At 60.6% G+C, this 14452-nt stretch overlaps 2 protein-coding genes across 2 annotated transcripts; one reads left to right on the top strand and one right to left on the bottom strand.

Annotated features, from left to right (window-relative positions):
• Positions 10822-12897, top strand: METTL27 (methyltransferase like 27). Its single transcript, XM_021416062.1, has 4 exons — positions 10822-11062; positions 11138-11273; positions 11339-11431; positions 11581-12897. The coding sequence occupies exons 1-4, from the start codon at positions 10826-10828 to the stop codon at positions 11820-11822; spliced, it is 708 nt and encodes a 235-aa protein (XP_021271737.1). The 5' UTR covers positions 10822-10825; the 3' UTR covers positions 11823-12897.
• On the bottom strand, positions 13026-14386 carry LOC110407871 (claudin-3-like). The gene has a single exon (XM_021416063.1). The coding sequence runs from the start codon at positions 13918-13920 to the stop codon at positions 13276-13278; it is 645 nt and encodes a 214-aa protein (XP_021271738.1). The 5' UTR covers positions 13921-14386; the 3' UTR covers positions 13026-13275.

Below are 14452 nucleotides of genomic sequence, written 5' to 3'. Positions count from 1 at the left end.
GAGCCATGGGAGCACCTGCCATAGATGTGGCCCCGTGGCATGGAGCAGCCACAGGTTTGGGAGTGGATCCCTGTGTAGAAAGTGGGGTCACTCACCTGCTCTGCTGCTCATGGGTTAGGGTTGGGATTGAATGCTCCACCCCAGCACCCAGAAGAGATGGGGACAGCATGAGCTGGGGGACCAGGAGACAGGAGCGAGGGAGATACTCAGAGCATCAGGGAGCGCTGCCAATACCACCAGACCCAGTCCTGCTGGCATGAGAGAGTGGGCACCTGGTGCAGGGCTGCTGTGACAGAGTGTTTGCACCAACAGCACATCAGTGGGAGGCTGCACCCTCCCTCAGCATCCTCTTCAGACCCCTGTTTTAGGATATCTGTGATGCCCAAGCAAGATAACGTGCCATCTGCTCTACTCCAACAGCACCCACTGCACCAGATCCTCCACAGTGAGCAGCCAGCAGTGCTGGAGTTACTGTGCAGGACATCAGAGATACCACAGGGCACACGAGGGCACAGCCAGCCCTGTTGCTGGCAGACCCCACAGAGACCTGTGCACCAGCACAAATCCCCCCCAGAACCCAGCACATCCCATCCACATGCTCTGCCTCGCTTCCCAACAGATGCCAACCTCTGCATCCCTTCTCTGAGTGCCAGCCCTCAGGGTGCCATGGCTGCACCCTCAGACCTGCACAAGCACATGGGGCTGGGAAAACCAAGGGCAAGCTGCCCCAAAGGGTAGAAGAAGCCACTGAAATTCAAAGGCAGGAAGATAAACGCCATCAAACTTCAGTGCAGAGAGCAGAGGCAGCAAGCACGGGGACTTCCAGCAGCACCAGCCCCAGCACGGCCATTCTGACCGCTCCAGCTCACGTTTTCCATGTGTTGCCACCCCCCAGGGGAGACGGGCTTTTTTGGCCAGGGCCCCTCGTGCAAGATTTTCCAGCTTCAACCTCAGTCCTGCCGCGGTGCACGCAGCCTCACAGCCTGGAGGGCTGGAGCCAGTCCTGCTCCCTGCCCTGTCTCGCAGGGCCTGGCTCTTTACAAATCAAGAATGTTTATTTAAAATAATTAGGGGAAAAAATAATAATAATAAAAAAAAAGCCCTCATGTAGAGCTAGGGAAGCCCTGAGACAACAAATGAACATGAGTGTGATACTCAGCTTCAAAAGGGCAGGCAGAACTGGTCTGTGCCTCATAAAATAATGACTGAGTATTAGGAAAAGATCCTTAAATACCACAGATAAAAAAAGCAAAAGCATCTGGCATGGCCCATTTGCAAAGAACATCTCTTGCCTGAGAAACTTAATTGTTTTGTCAGGAAGAATTACTGGACGAGGCCAATTAGAGTGGGATTTTGGTTCCGTGCCTGGTGTGATGGCCCCATAGATTAGCACCCACACGCATCCCAGTGTCCTGAGCAATGTCACACCAGCTCTGGCCCAGCACGTGGAGCAGTGCGGGGAGCTGCAGCGGGATGCAGAGCCATGTCCGACTCATATAGTCACCATCATCCCCAGGAGTGGGGTACAGGGACACTGGGTGCAGAAGCCGCTGCTAGGCGGAGCAGTGAAGCAATGCCCCTGGGCACCAGGAGTACATGGATGGTCCATATGGAATGTCCATGAAGCCACACTCTGGAGCGTGGCCCAAGAGCCGGAGAGGGCATCAGGAAAGGTGATTTCATACCATGATGGGCAGCAGGATAATCCCTTTTCCTGGAAACCTCCTTTAAGGTTTGCCTCTTGTCTGACAGCCCTGGCATGGCCATCTCTCAATGCCACCAGCCCTGTGGGCATGATGGTCAGCACGCTCCATGGTCACCTCGCTGGGGCACATCCCTGTTACTAAGGTTGGAGGGGGGGCTGGGGAGGCATCTGGTCCAGCCCCAGCAGCGCAGGTTCAACACGATCACGCTGGAGCCATGTCTGGTCTGGTCCTGAATATCTCCAAGAGTGGATGTCTACCACCTCTCTGGGTCCTTGTTCCAGTGTTTGGACAACCCTCACATGGAAAAAAAAAGACCATTAGGAAAAATGCCGATAAAAGTCCCCATTTGGCAACCAGTGCCCATTCTTTTTGGTGGCTTCCCTTCTCCTCCTCACCGTTGCAGCCCTGCTCCATCACCCCAGCCAGCCCTGCTCCATCACCCAACTCGTCCTGCTCCATTGCCCAGCCAGCCCTGCTCCATCACCCCATGTTTGCAGGTCTTTTCAGATGCTTTCAAGTTCTTTGCAGGAGCCTTCTCTCCATCTGCCCGAGAGCTCATGTTGCAGAGACTTGGTATGAGTGGGCTTGGGGCCGAGGGGAGGGCAGCAAGGGCAGCACTGGAAGTGGAAAAGGGCAGACACAGGCAGTGGGAGGAACAGCTCTGGAACAGCCCTTAATAACGGAGAAATCCATTCACTGCAGACAGCAACTCAAAGCATGAGTGAAACCAGACCCTGGCGGGGAGATAACAGAACAATTACAGTGAAACTGGAATTCAGACCACAACTTGCTTGCACTCGGCAGGGAAAGAGCAGACAAAATAACCAGAGACCTACCACACACAGAGCCACAGGCATCGCTCCCTTGGAGCTGTGGGCATCGGTACGTGGAGCTGGGCAGTGGGCAGAGCTGGGCAGGAGAGCTTTCCCAGGAGGACTGAAAAAGGTGCCCAGGACCTCATTTGTTTAATGAATGGATGCGATTTTATAAACCACCTGCAGCCACAGAGTTTGGGATATGTCCCTGGCGCTTTGTAGCTTGACCACAGAGGTGACCCAAGGTGATGGCCTGGTCGAGGCTGCACCTCATAGCTGCAAAAGCAAGGACTGCCCAGGCAGGGGCAAAGGGCAGTCGGGTAAACCCTGGGAATGCAAATCCACTCACTGACTGCTCCAAGAGGAGCACAGCAGTGCTGCAGTGCATTGCCCTTTGCTGCACACCACCAGCGTTCAGGGCTGCATCTTTGTGCCTACCGGCACTGCACCCACACTGTAGCGCAGGTCCTGAGCACAGGGCATCGTGCACAGCCTGTCCCCCTGTCCGGGTGGTGTCAGATCCCCCCAAACCATGAGGGCTTCCATAGAGTTGCTTTCATGAAACCTTATCTATCTATTAAACAAATGAGGCTGGGCAGCACCCATTGCACCAGACTAGGAACAGAGCAGTAAGGGGTTGCAGATTTGGGGCCTCAACTTTGGATCCCCGGCACTCTCATCATGGGATAGAAAATATACCCTGGTAAAACACATTAGAGAGGGGGGTCCCCCATCCCCAGGCCTGGTGGGGCTGCCCCAGCCTGGGGCTTGCATGGGGGCAGGGCAGCTCAGGGGCACCAGGCGCTCCCCTTTCCCATCCAGCTTGGTGCAGCAGCACCCACGCCCAGGATGTGCTCGTCAGGAGGAGGGAAGCAGGCCATAAATCACTGCAGCTGCAATGGGAGCTGGGCCGGAGCCACGGCCGTGGCAGACCCCTCTGCTCCCCTTGCCAAAGGGAACAAGCAGGGCACAGGGTGCTGGCTGTGCTGCTGGAGGACGCAATCCGTCTGCAATGCTGCTTGTCCAGCCAGGGGGCTGGGCAGCCACACTGTGTATTTATATCAAACAGGGGGAAGGGTTGGATTTTTTTTTTTTTTTTTTTTTTTGCAGTACAGCAGGAAATAGCTGGGATAGTTACATACCTGGCGAGATGGCCGAGGAGTGGGGGGCCAAGAAACATAGAAGATCTGGCATCACCCAAAGCATCTGTGCTGCACACAGCTTGCAAGCATCCGGGGCTGCGTGCGTGCTGGGGCAGTGGGTCACAGTGAGGACCCCAGGTCCAGCCAGCACCTCGAGGACACACAGTCAGCATGAAAGGATGGGATGGAGACAAAGCTGCAAGCTCCATGAACCAGCAGTGAAGCACAGCTCCTTGTCCTGTTGCTGGGCACCACTGAAAAGATCCTGGCACCATCCCCCTGACTCCCACTCTTTAGATACTGATAAGTACAGATCAGATTCCCCCTCAGCCTTCTCTTCTCCAGGTGAACAGCCCCAGGGCTCTCAGCCTTTCTTCATAAGGGAGATGCTCCAGGCCCTGGCCATCTTTGTGGCACTCTGCTGGGCTCTCTGCAGCAGTTCCCCATCTGCCTTGAACTGAGGAGCCCAGAACTGGACCCAGAGCAGAGGGGAGGATCACCTCCCTGCCCTGCTGGCCATGCTGTGTGCAGTGCACCCCAGGACACCACTGGCCTTCTTGGCCACCAAGGCACACTGCTGGCTCATGTCAGCCTGTTGGCCACTTATTGATGTCTGTTGTCCTCTTGAGTACCTAGAGATGATATATGTTCTCCTCCAGTTTCCAGCAGGGTTGGAGTCCTGGGGCTGTGGAGCTGGTACTGTCACCTTGATGTAATCCCCAGTCAGGCCAGGTCGCTGCTCCGCAGAACCTGCTCACACCACCACATTCCTCCACTCTCCCTTTCACCCACGTTCTTCTTCCAATGCAGCAACCCAGCCTAGGTTCAGAGCCACGGGCTGTTTTGTTACAGTACGATCATTCCTTCAACTGGAGTATGTGAACAAGGATTATGTGTGTCTGCAGATGAAACCATGGCCTGAACAGAAGGGTAAAGCGATGAGGAATGCTCTTTGGGAGCCCCACATGCACACAGGCTGCAGAGGCTCCCTGCTGACCAGTGCTGCAGAACAGCCCTGACACCATCCTGCTCCGGGGATGGGGTGCTGTCCACGTGCCGTGGGTGGGGGTCCGTCCCTGCGTGCTGACCCCGCAGAGCTGAGCAGCAGCCACCTGCAAAGCAGCAGACAAGCAGGGCCCACACAGGGTGGCACATCCTCAAATACTTCCCCGGATTACAGCACCTTGCAGCTCACAGACCCTCAGAGCCAGGGCTGAGCCTTTCTACACGATCATCCACCATGGATTTCACTTTGGGGAACTCAAGCTGAACCCACCCTTTGAATTCATGTGAGCTCCGAGTTTATAGTTCTCAGAGATAACCCACGAGATTCCTTCAGCCAACATTTGAAGCACCCCGAGACAAAAGCCCCTGGGGCTCAGCCTGTTCCTCCAGTGCCCATCACGTTTATTTACCTCCAGCCCCTCAAGCCAAGCCATCTGTGCTGCTGAGGGCATATCAGCTGCACTCTTGGCCAAGTTTTCCAGAAAAAAATAGGAGAGAAACAACACAGCCACCTCAGAGCGGCCGTGCCCATGGCAGGAACAACCTCCAGGAACCATCCTCACTGCAGACCCCCGGACGCACAGCAGCCACCTCCTCCGGGTGACTCTGCATCCATCCCTGTGCTTGTGTTACCCTGAATCCAATGATTTAATGACATTTCCGCTGTCTGGGCCCCTCCTCCTTGTTCTTGAGATAATTACAGAGATTTCGGTGTTGCCAGACTCCTAGCCTCTCTCTGAACTTACTCCCTTGAATTGTTCCTGTGAGGAGCGGGCACATGCTTCCCAGGAGTCATTATTACACAGCCGCTCTCAGCCCATAGTCCCTTCTGCCGCTCTCCCTCCCTCCTTCCTTTTCCAAGACGTTAATTGCACATCCTCTTCCAGCTGCAAATGTGAGTTAGGATAGAGCCACCACTACACTGCCTAACCAGGTCATTTGGATCAGCATGGGCTGGAGAGCATTCAGATGAGCGACTCGGGCCAGGAAATCCAAAGATGCAATCCTCCAGCAAAATCCTCCTAAACTGAAATCCTCCAGCAAAGGGAAGTCAAGCATCACCAGCCAGGAGTGCATGGTTGACACAGCTTCAACCGTGAGAGAACACTGGAAGCACGATGGGATGAGCTGTCATCTACGGTCACCATCATCCAAACCTTCGTCACCACCCCTGCCCGTGCGTGCACCTTCTGTACACACGCTCCCTGGTCTGTGCCTGGGGACTGGGTTCCACGCTCAGCTCAAGTTCAGCTCAAGCCAGGGCAAAGCCAACACCGGGAGCAGTTCTGCATTCAGCTCCTCTCCTCAGGGGAACCTCGCAAACCCCATTTGGGCAGTGAGGCAGCCAAGGCTTCCTCCACCCCCTGCAGAGGGAGCTGCCAGGCTCAGGGCAGAGCTGAGGGCACAGAGGCCCCTGCAGAAGATCAGTTTAAGGGCCTGAGGATGAAGTATAAGAGTAAGGGGAAGAGGGTGAAGCAGCCCGATCTCCCTCTGGTTATCCATATAGTTCAGTGCTGCTTTCTGAGATCTGGATACCCACGTGCCCACAAGCCCCGGTCCAGGCAGGGTGAGGTGGGCTTGGCATCACCATGCATCCTTAAAAGCTTTCGGATTACTGAGGACCCCCCACCAGCCCAAGCCTGCAGCCTGCCCCAGGGCCAACCTCACCAGCAGCACTGAATCATCCCTTGCAAGCTACAAAAAACCCACTGCATGTTTGCGGTCACTAATGCACTCCTAATTCCCATTGCAGTGAAAGTTTGCACGTTATTACTAAGCTGGACCACACCAAGGCAACCTCCAGCCCCTGGGGCACAGGGGACTGGGCCCAGGGGGTCCCAAAGAGCCAGGGTCAGGGCGCTGGGCTGCGCCCCGTGGGGTCAGGCTGTTTGCAGGGAGGTGGGGCTGTGCTCTGCCCCAGTACCGCAGCCACGCGCTGTGATTTACACCACGTGGCAGGAATGTCACCAGCGAGTCACAGTCTCAGGGTGCGATCGAGCAGCTCCCCGGTGTCACCAGGGTGTGCCCTGGGGATCGATGCCAAGTCACAAGGGTGTGATCCCGATGATCCCGAGAGTGACACTGAATCACCGGGCCGAGGTGCTGAGTGATGGCACAGCGGGTGCGGGAGCAGCCGGGCAGGGAGCTGGGTGTGGGCATGGAGCTGAGCTGGCGCAGAGAGCAGATCCCAGGGGCAAAGCATGTTGGCAGGGAGGGAAGTGCCCTGTCACAAGGAGAGGTGACATCTGGGGAGAGGAGAGGGAACGGGTGTGGATGAGGACACGAGGAGGGGATGGCAGTGGGGTCTGTAGGGTGGGTGAGGACGTGGGGCTGCTCCATGGTGGGGAAGGCGGGTGAGCTGGGCAGCAGAGGGTCAGCAGAGAGCTGCAGAGAGGTGTTGGTGGGCAGGATGGGATCAGAAGTGGGAATGCCACCAGGGTGGGAGCAACCACGTCCCCATGATGCAGTGACATGGAACTTGTGATCTCTGGGGGCGTTGGGGGTGGGAGCACCATGCTTCAGGGCAGGATGCAGGTGACACAAGTGCTGTGTACCAGTCTCGAGCTGATATGGGAGTAATCAAACTTTGAAGTGCTGCTGAGATGCCATGGGCAGGGCTCGGCCACGTGTCTTGTCCACAGGGGTTGCAGCACTGTGGCAACGTGGCTCACAGGCGGAGGACCGGCTGTGCCAGCTGTGCCAGCAGCCATGAAGCAGCTGCGAGCTGCTCCTCAGATCTCTCGTCTGCTCTGCAGGTCTGATCTCGGGCCAGCTCCGTGCCGTGCCGCTGATTTATATCTCAGCCTCTCCTTGCTACCTGGTCGTGAGCCACATGGGTGTCAGGGGCCGGTGCAGATGGTTCAGTGACAGCAGCCCTGGCCCTGATCAATCACAGCCGTGCTCAGATTTATGAACTGAGAAGTCGGGCAGGGGCCCAGCCTTCGGGGAGGCTCATGGTGCTGAGTGTTGTGCGTGAGGGGGCAAAATCCACTTGTCCTCAGACACCAGTGGGTTGGGCTTTGGGGAAGGATGGGACGGTCCATGGGCTGATGGACTCCAGCCACGTTTGGATGCTGGGAAATGAAAACAGTGCACCACACAAGCACGCACGCGCAGAGCCATCCCAGCCAGCGGCAGCACTGGTGTGTGAAGGGCCACCACATCCCTGCAGAAGTTCAAGGGGAACAAGTCCCCAGCTGGCACCAGGGAGCATCTGTTCCCTTGCCCAGCCCTAGGAGTCACTTCCACCCCAGGGCTGAAATACACCCAAGCACCAGGGGGTTTCCCAGGCCATGGGGTTTATGCGGGATATTTGGGAACTGAGAAGTACAAGCAAAGACATTCATGGAAGGGAGGCACCGCTGATTTCTCTGTTAGCTCAGGAGGGAGACGCCAGCAGAAGAGGAATGTGAGCGCCAAGGCAGCTCTGGTGGGGAGCAGCTGGGCTCGGGCATGGCTGCAGTTCCTGAGTGCTCCCTGCAGCCGATCCTGGCAGGAGCTGCTCGGAGGACAGGGATGCACAAGCAGTGATGCTCCCTGCTCCCATAGCCTCCCATCCCTCACCCAGCAGCACAGCCCTAGTGAACACTCTTAAACCACTCAGACCTGTCGGGTGCCCACAAAAGTACCAGAGCACATCTCCCTCCCTGCTCTTGTCAGGGACTGGCTGTCAATCACTGACCGCTGCCGGCTGGCCTCAGGGTGCTGCACACCACGGGGTGACCACAGATGGTCCTTGGCCATGATTTCCACACCTTAGATTGGACAGACTGCTTCTGCTGGGCATTCTGCTCCGCCCCACAAGGCAGGCTTAGGGACTGCCCTAAGGCACAGTCACAGCCATGCCAGGGATGGTCTGTAGGAAGATGCGAGCTTGGAGCAAACCCAGGAGCCCAGGGCAGGCTGAGGCAATGGGGCCTGCAGGCAGGCAAGGCAGCAGGTTGGTGACATTGCTGGGCCCGGAGGTGCCCAGACCCATGGAGCATCCAAATGCAGCTCTGAGCTGCACTTTGCCATTGCCTGTCCCCACTCCGTGGTGGGTTGCAAGGTCATACCAGCACAGGGACATGCTGCATAGTATGAGGACAGCACCTGAAGAACCACACCAAGGGTGACACGAGCATGAGCAAATGCAAGCAGAAGCCCATCGTCGTGGGGCCGCGTGTCAGCACAAAGCACAGCCTCAGCACGGCTCCAGCCACAGCACCCAAATCCTCGCAGGGGCCCCTGCCGTCCTGAGGGCACAGCATCCCCGTGTCCGTGGTGTTGACACCGGGGCCGGCCCGCAGCCTGGCTCACCGGGGCTGGGTTGAAGCCAGCCCAAAGCTGCTGTGACGCGGGGAGCAGGAGCTGTTTGTACAGCTGTGCACAGCACTCGGCGCGCGCCAACCCCAGGAACACAATGTTTAGAAAAGTGCCGGCAAATTGGAGAGCGGATCCGCACGCGTCGGGGCCAGGGGAAATGATGTTCGATGCGGGAAAGCGGCTCCAAAGCTGCGGTGCCAGCAGCAGAGCCACCTGCCCTGGGTGCGGGATGGGACCTGCGAGCGGAGAAGGGATAAAGTGCCAGTGTCCGGCACGCAGGTCACCGGGCAGCAGCCCACCCCTGTGCCCCAGCCGTGCCCCGAGCTCCACATGTCCCCGCTGTCACCTCGAGGCCACCTCAGGGGCAATGCGAGGAGCCACGAGGCTGCGCTGAGCGCTGCAGCCCACAGCCCCACGGCCCGGCCAGGCTGGCAGTGCCTGGCGCGGGGCTGAGCGCGGGCGGAGGGCTCCCTCTCGAGGCCCCCGCTCTGCACTGCCCGCGCCCACCCGGGGGGCTGAGCCCCGCGGCTCGGTGCTGAGCCCCCTCACTACCAGAGAGACCTGTAGCGTGTCCCGAGAAGGTAATTGAGCTGTGAAGGCTCTGGAGCGCACGTCTGATGGGGAGCGGCTGAGGGAGCTGGGATGGGTCAGTGTGGAGCAGAGGAGGCTCAGGGGAGACCTCCCTGCTCCCTACAACTGCCTGAAAGGAGGTGGTGGTGAGGGGGGGTCGGCCTCTGCTCCCAGGTAACAGCGATAAGACGAGAGCTGATGGCCTTAAGTTGCACCAGGGGAGGCTCAGGTTGGATATTAGGAAGCCTTCAATCTCAGTGCTGCAGTGGCACAGGCTGCCCAGGGGGTGGGGGGGTCACCGTCCCTGGACGTGTTCCAGAGCCGCGGGGATGTGGCACTGAGGGATGTGGTCAGTGGGCACGGTGGGAGTGGGCTGGGGTTGGACTGGATGATTTTAGAGGTCTTTTCCAACCTTAATGATGCTGCAGTCACTCACAGCCCGCAGAGGCCGCTCGCCCAACCCCTGTCCGCAGTCCTCACGCTCTTCTTGAGCCGTGGGACCACCCCCTGCTCCCGCGGGCAGCCAAGGATATGCGTGTGTCAGGAGCTGCAGAGCCTGCCCGGGGCTGGGGAGCTGCTCAGCATGGGACAGGACACGACCAGGCGGTGGCAGAGGAGCATGGCCTCGTGCAGGCAGAAGATGATGGAGGTGACAGCGCAGGACCTGAGCCGTGGAGGTGGTAACAGGAGGTGACCTGTCCCAGGGGCACCGTGCACCGGACACAGTGACACAAAGGGACAACACAGCAGTGCCACACAAGCAGCACCGTGGCCAATCTGCAGCACCAGCACCATGGGATGTGCCTGGGGACGCCGAATTGTCCCGGGACACCCGGTAACCACTGGGAGGACTCGGTGTCACCTCCCCGCGGCTCCTCGCCACTCCTCGGGGCACACCCCCCCATGGCACTTAGTGTCACCCCTCCTCCTGAAAGCACTCGGTCACCAGGAGGCCCTTGTTGTCAGCCTCCATTGCACCTGGTGACCCCACCGGGGTGCTCGGTGCCATCTCCGGGGTTTCCCCCAGGCCGCTTGCTCACGCCCTCCCCCCCCTGTACTTGGTCCGTCCCCCCGAGGCACTTGCACGCTCCCCCCCGCAGCCGCACTTGGTCGCTCCCCTCTCCCTCACGGAGCGCCACCTCGGCGAGGCGCCGACAGCCAATGGGAATCTGGAGGCGTGCCCTCCCCTCTGCGGCGATCCAATGGGACGGCGGCGGGCGGGCCCGGGGCGGGGAGCTAAGCCAATGGCGAGTCGCGGGGCGGGGGGAGGGGCGGGGCTACGATGCAGCTGGCGGCGGGAGTGCGGGAGCGCGTCGCGGCGGTGCACGGCGCCGCGGAGCTGTCGGAGCGGCTGCGGCTGTACGACGGCTGGGCCGGGAGCTACGAGCAGGATGTGGCCGCGCTCGATTACCGCGCGCCGTACCTGGCCGCCGCCTCGCTCGCCTTCGCCTTCCCCTGGCCGCCCGCCGGGGCGCGGGTGCTGGACGTGGCGTGCGGCACCGGGCTCGTAGCGCGGGAGGTACGGGGCGGGCGGGGCGGGGCGGCGGGAGCTGAGCGGTCCTCCCACCTTCCCGTCCGTCCGTCCGTTCCGCAGCTGCACCGCCGCGGGTTCCGCTGCCTGCACGGCGTGGACGGCAGCGCCGGGATGCTGGAGCTGGCGCGGGGCACCGGACTCTACCGGCAGCTGCAGCGCTGCGAGCTGGGCCGGGAGCCGCTGCCCGCGCCCGCAGGTAACGGCCGGCACCGGGGAGCGGTGACACTCGCCCCACGGGTGGGTGACGTGCGCGCCCCGCAGAGCACTACGACGCCGTGACGCTGGTGGGGGCTCTGGGCGAGGGGCAGGTGCCGAGCTCCGCGCTGCCGGAGCTGCTGCGTGTCACCAGGGCAGGTGAGGCGGCGTCCCCGCGCTGACCCCTGGCAGCGGGACGAGGCCGTGGCCCTGCGTCCCAGCTGGGTCCGTGCCGGCGGACGTGGCGGTGGCTGCCCCACGGGTGACGCGGCACAGCAAGGCGGCTGTCACCCACCCGCTGTTGGCAGGGGGCTTCCTGTGCCTGACCACCCGCAGCAACCCCTCGAACCGGCGGTACCGGGCGGAGCTGGAGGCCGCGCTGCGGCACCTGGAGCAGCGGGGCGCGTGGCAGCGCGTGCTGGCACAAGAGGTGCCGCGCTGGGAGAGGGCCACCTCCGAGGAGGAGGAGAGCATCCAGGGCAGCGGTTACATCTCCGGCGTGGTCTTCATCTACCGCAAGTGCCCCATCCCGCCCCCCGAGGACGGCTGAGACACCCGGAAGGGGCCCAGCGCAGCGCCTGGTGCTGTGCCACCCCGCAGGTGTCCCCCGTCCGATGGCCGTGCCACCCCCTCCTGGCACCACGTTCAAACACCGGGGCTCCTTCCCAGCACCTCAGTTCCTGTCCACACCGTGACGCCCCGCAGGCCCCTCCGGCTGCACAGAGCCACCCCTGTGTCCTCGAGGTGCCCACCTCCCTCACAGCCATGGTCAGGATCCAGGTGGATCCTGCCCCATCACCCCTGTTCCAGACCCCGGCTCTGTGCCCAGAGGTGTCCCCGTGGCCACGTCCTGCAGTGACACCCCCCGACCCTACACACCGAGGTGCCAGAGACTGACCGCACCAGGAGCAGTTGTGACAGCACGACGCCCGCCCGGGGAAGTTTCCAAGCACCGTCAGCCTTTCATCCTGCTGCACCTGCTTAAGCCCTCATTTTCCTATGGCTTTGTAGCTAATGGGCTGGGTGGGAAATGAACCTGGAAGAGGCTTCAGGGTGGCTGTTCCCCACCCTGGAGCCGCCCGGCATCTCCTGCCCATCCTGTTCCCCGCGCCCCTCGCGTGGTGCCTCCACCCCTTCCTCCTCCGCTGCTTCCTTGGGAAGTTTTTTACCCAAATCTCCCACTGGAATCTTTTTTTTTTCCTTCCCGCAGACCTGCTGCTGCTTGTCACATTCCCATGGATGTGAGGAGCATCCGTGTGATTTCCTTCCTTGCTGCAGCTCAGCCCCATTGGAGCAGTGGCTCTGCAGCTGTCAGGCCACACAGCGCTGTGTGCTCATCCTGGTGCCACCGCTGCAGGAGCTGAGCCCACAGCTTTGGTGCATCCAAGCACCCCAGGCTGGATGTGCTGAATGCATTTTGTCCCCAGTACGTGTCACCCTCCCTGGCTGGGCTCTGGTGTGCATTGTCTTCCCATGTCCTGGTGTTGTGGTGCCAGCCCCCGCTTCCCCTCGGTGTCACAGGCACTGTCTCTTTGTCCCCAGCACTGCCCCTGAGGTGGGTGGCTGGGGCTCATGGCTGTCCCTGTCCCATGCTTGGCTATTGAATAAACCCTGTGTGCACTGCATGATTGGGATGTGTGGTTCCTGTGTGCAGGGCCATCCTGCGGGGTGGGGGGGTGGCACAGGGACACAGCAGGCAATGGCACAGCAAGCCCTTGAGCTGCCCACGGGGGTGTGAGAGCCATAGAAAGTGTCACGACACAGCTTCAAAACGAGCCCAGGCAGCCTCGGTGGCACCAAGACCTTTATAGAGCTGGGAGCAGTGGCAGTGCCCCAGGAGGGCAGCGGGACAGGGCCACGCACTGTCACCAGCCTGCAGGAAGGGCAAAGCACGGGGGGGACACAGCTGGCATGGGGACACGGTGTGCAGGCAGGGGATGTGGGATGTGGGTGAGACGGGGACCATGGTGCCGTGCCCAAGGGGCAGTGCCCATCTGGGCAGCTCACACGTAGTCCTTCATGGGGTAGCCCATGGGGCCACAGCCCTTCACCCCACGGTATGACTTGGGGTAGTGGTCCCGCTCCACGGGCGGCCCCGAGCAGCACAGGATACTCCCACCCAGCAGCTGCAGGGCACTGGAGGCCCACCCAATGTACAGGGCAGCCCCCAGCTCTCTCTTGAGGGCCTCGGGCACCATGGGGTTGTAGAAGTTGGTGACGATGCTGTTGGCAGACCAGGAGACGGGGATGAGCAGCACGATGCCAGCCAGCACGAAGATGGCCCCCGCCACGATGGAAACGCGGCCCTTGGAGCTCTTGTCCTCCATGCAGCGCGTGCAGTCGGCCCCCGAGATGGCGGTGAGGAGGCCGAGGAAGGCCACGATGATGGAGGTGACCACCAGCGCGCGGGCGGCCTGCAGGTCGGAGGTGAGGTCCAGCAGGGAGTCGTACGCCTTGCACTGCATCTGCCCCGTGCTCTCGTAGACGCAGTTCATCCACAGCCCTTCCCAGAAGACCTGGGCCACCACGATGTTGTAACCGATGAAGGCCGTCACCTTCCACATGGGCAGTGCGCAGGTGAGGATGGAGCCCAGCCAGCCCAGCACGGCCAGCACCAGCCCGCCCAGCTGCATCGACATCATCGCCATCAGCACCTGCGGGGACAGGCACAGCCGTCACGTCACACGCGTGGGCACCGAGCTGCTCTGAGCAGCGGTACCTCTGTGCAGAGGCGTCCCACTGCCACCCGGATGGGAATGGCTGCAGGATGCATGGGGACGTGTCGTGCACGGGGCATCGCTGCAGGGCACCATGGGGACACAGGGACAGGTCCTGCATGGAGCATTGCTGCAGGGCTGCATGGGGACACGTACTGCACTGAGCTCCCAGGTCCAGAGGAGGCTGAGCTGCAGGAGCCCGTGCAAATCATGCTTTCACCCAAAGTGTCCCCACAGCACAGGGCACTCCTCATGGCTGCCCCAGGCTGCACTCTGCCCTTGGTGGCCGTGCTGCAGTACTCTTTGGACCCTTCGAGTTTCCTGTCTGGGCACTGGGAATGGGCACGAGCCCAGGTCTGCCTGCGATACCAGCTGCAGGGCTCAGCACTTTCAGTGATACCAGCTCCTCATCCTTTGGAGAAGCAGCACTGGGAGCATGTTTGACAAATCAAGGCTGGTCCAG

Source organism: Numida meleagris, chromosome 18, assembly GCF_002078875.1.
Source record: "Numida meleagris isolate 19003 breed g44 Domestic line chromosome 18, NumMel1.0, whole genome shotgun sequence".
NCBI lineage: Eukaryota > Metazoa > Chordata > Aves > Galliformes > Numididae > Numida > Numida meleagris.
The sequence above is the reverse complement of the archived record's forward strand: the minus strand, read 5'-3'. Positions and strand labels throughout refer to the sequence as shown.

What these genes read in the sequence shown, in the direction of transcription:
- METTL27 (XM_021416062.1), top strand. Translation starts at nt 10,826, where the DNA reads ATGCAGCTGGCGGCGGGAGTGCGGGAGCGCGTCGCGGCGGTGCACGGC. An exon ending in CCGGGCTCGTAGCGCGGGAG is followed by an intron (nt 11,063 to 11,137) that starts GTACGGGGCGGG and finishes TCCGTTCCGCAG; the next exon opens with CTGCACCGCCGCGGGTTCCG. An exon ending in GCTGCGTGTCACCAGGGCAG is followed by an intron (nt 11,432 to 11,580) that starts GTGAGGCGGCGT and finishes CGCTGTTGGCAG; the next exon opens with GGGGCTTCCTGTGCCTGACC.
- LOC110407871 (XM_021416063.1), bottom strand. Translation starts at nt 13,920, where the DNA reads ATGGCGATGATGTCGATGCAGCTGGGCGGGCTGGTGCTGGCCGTGCTG.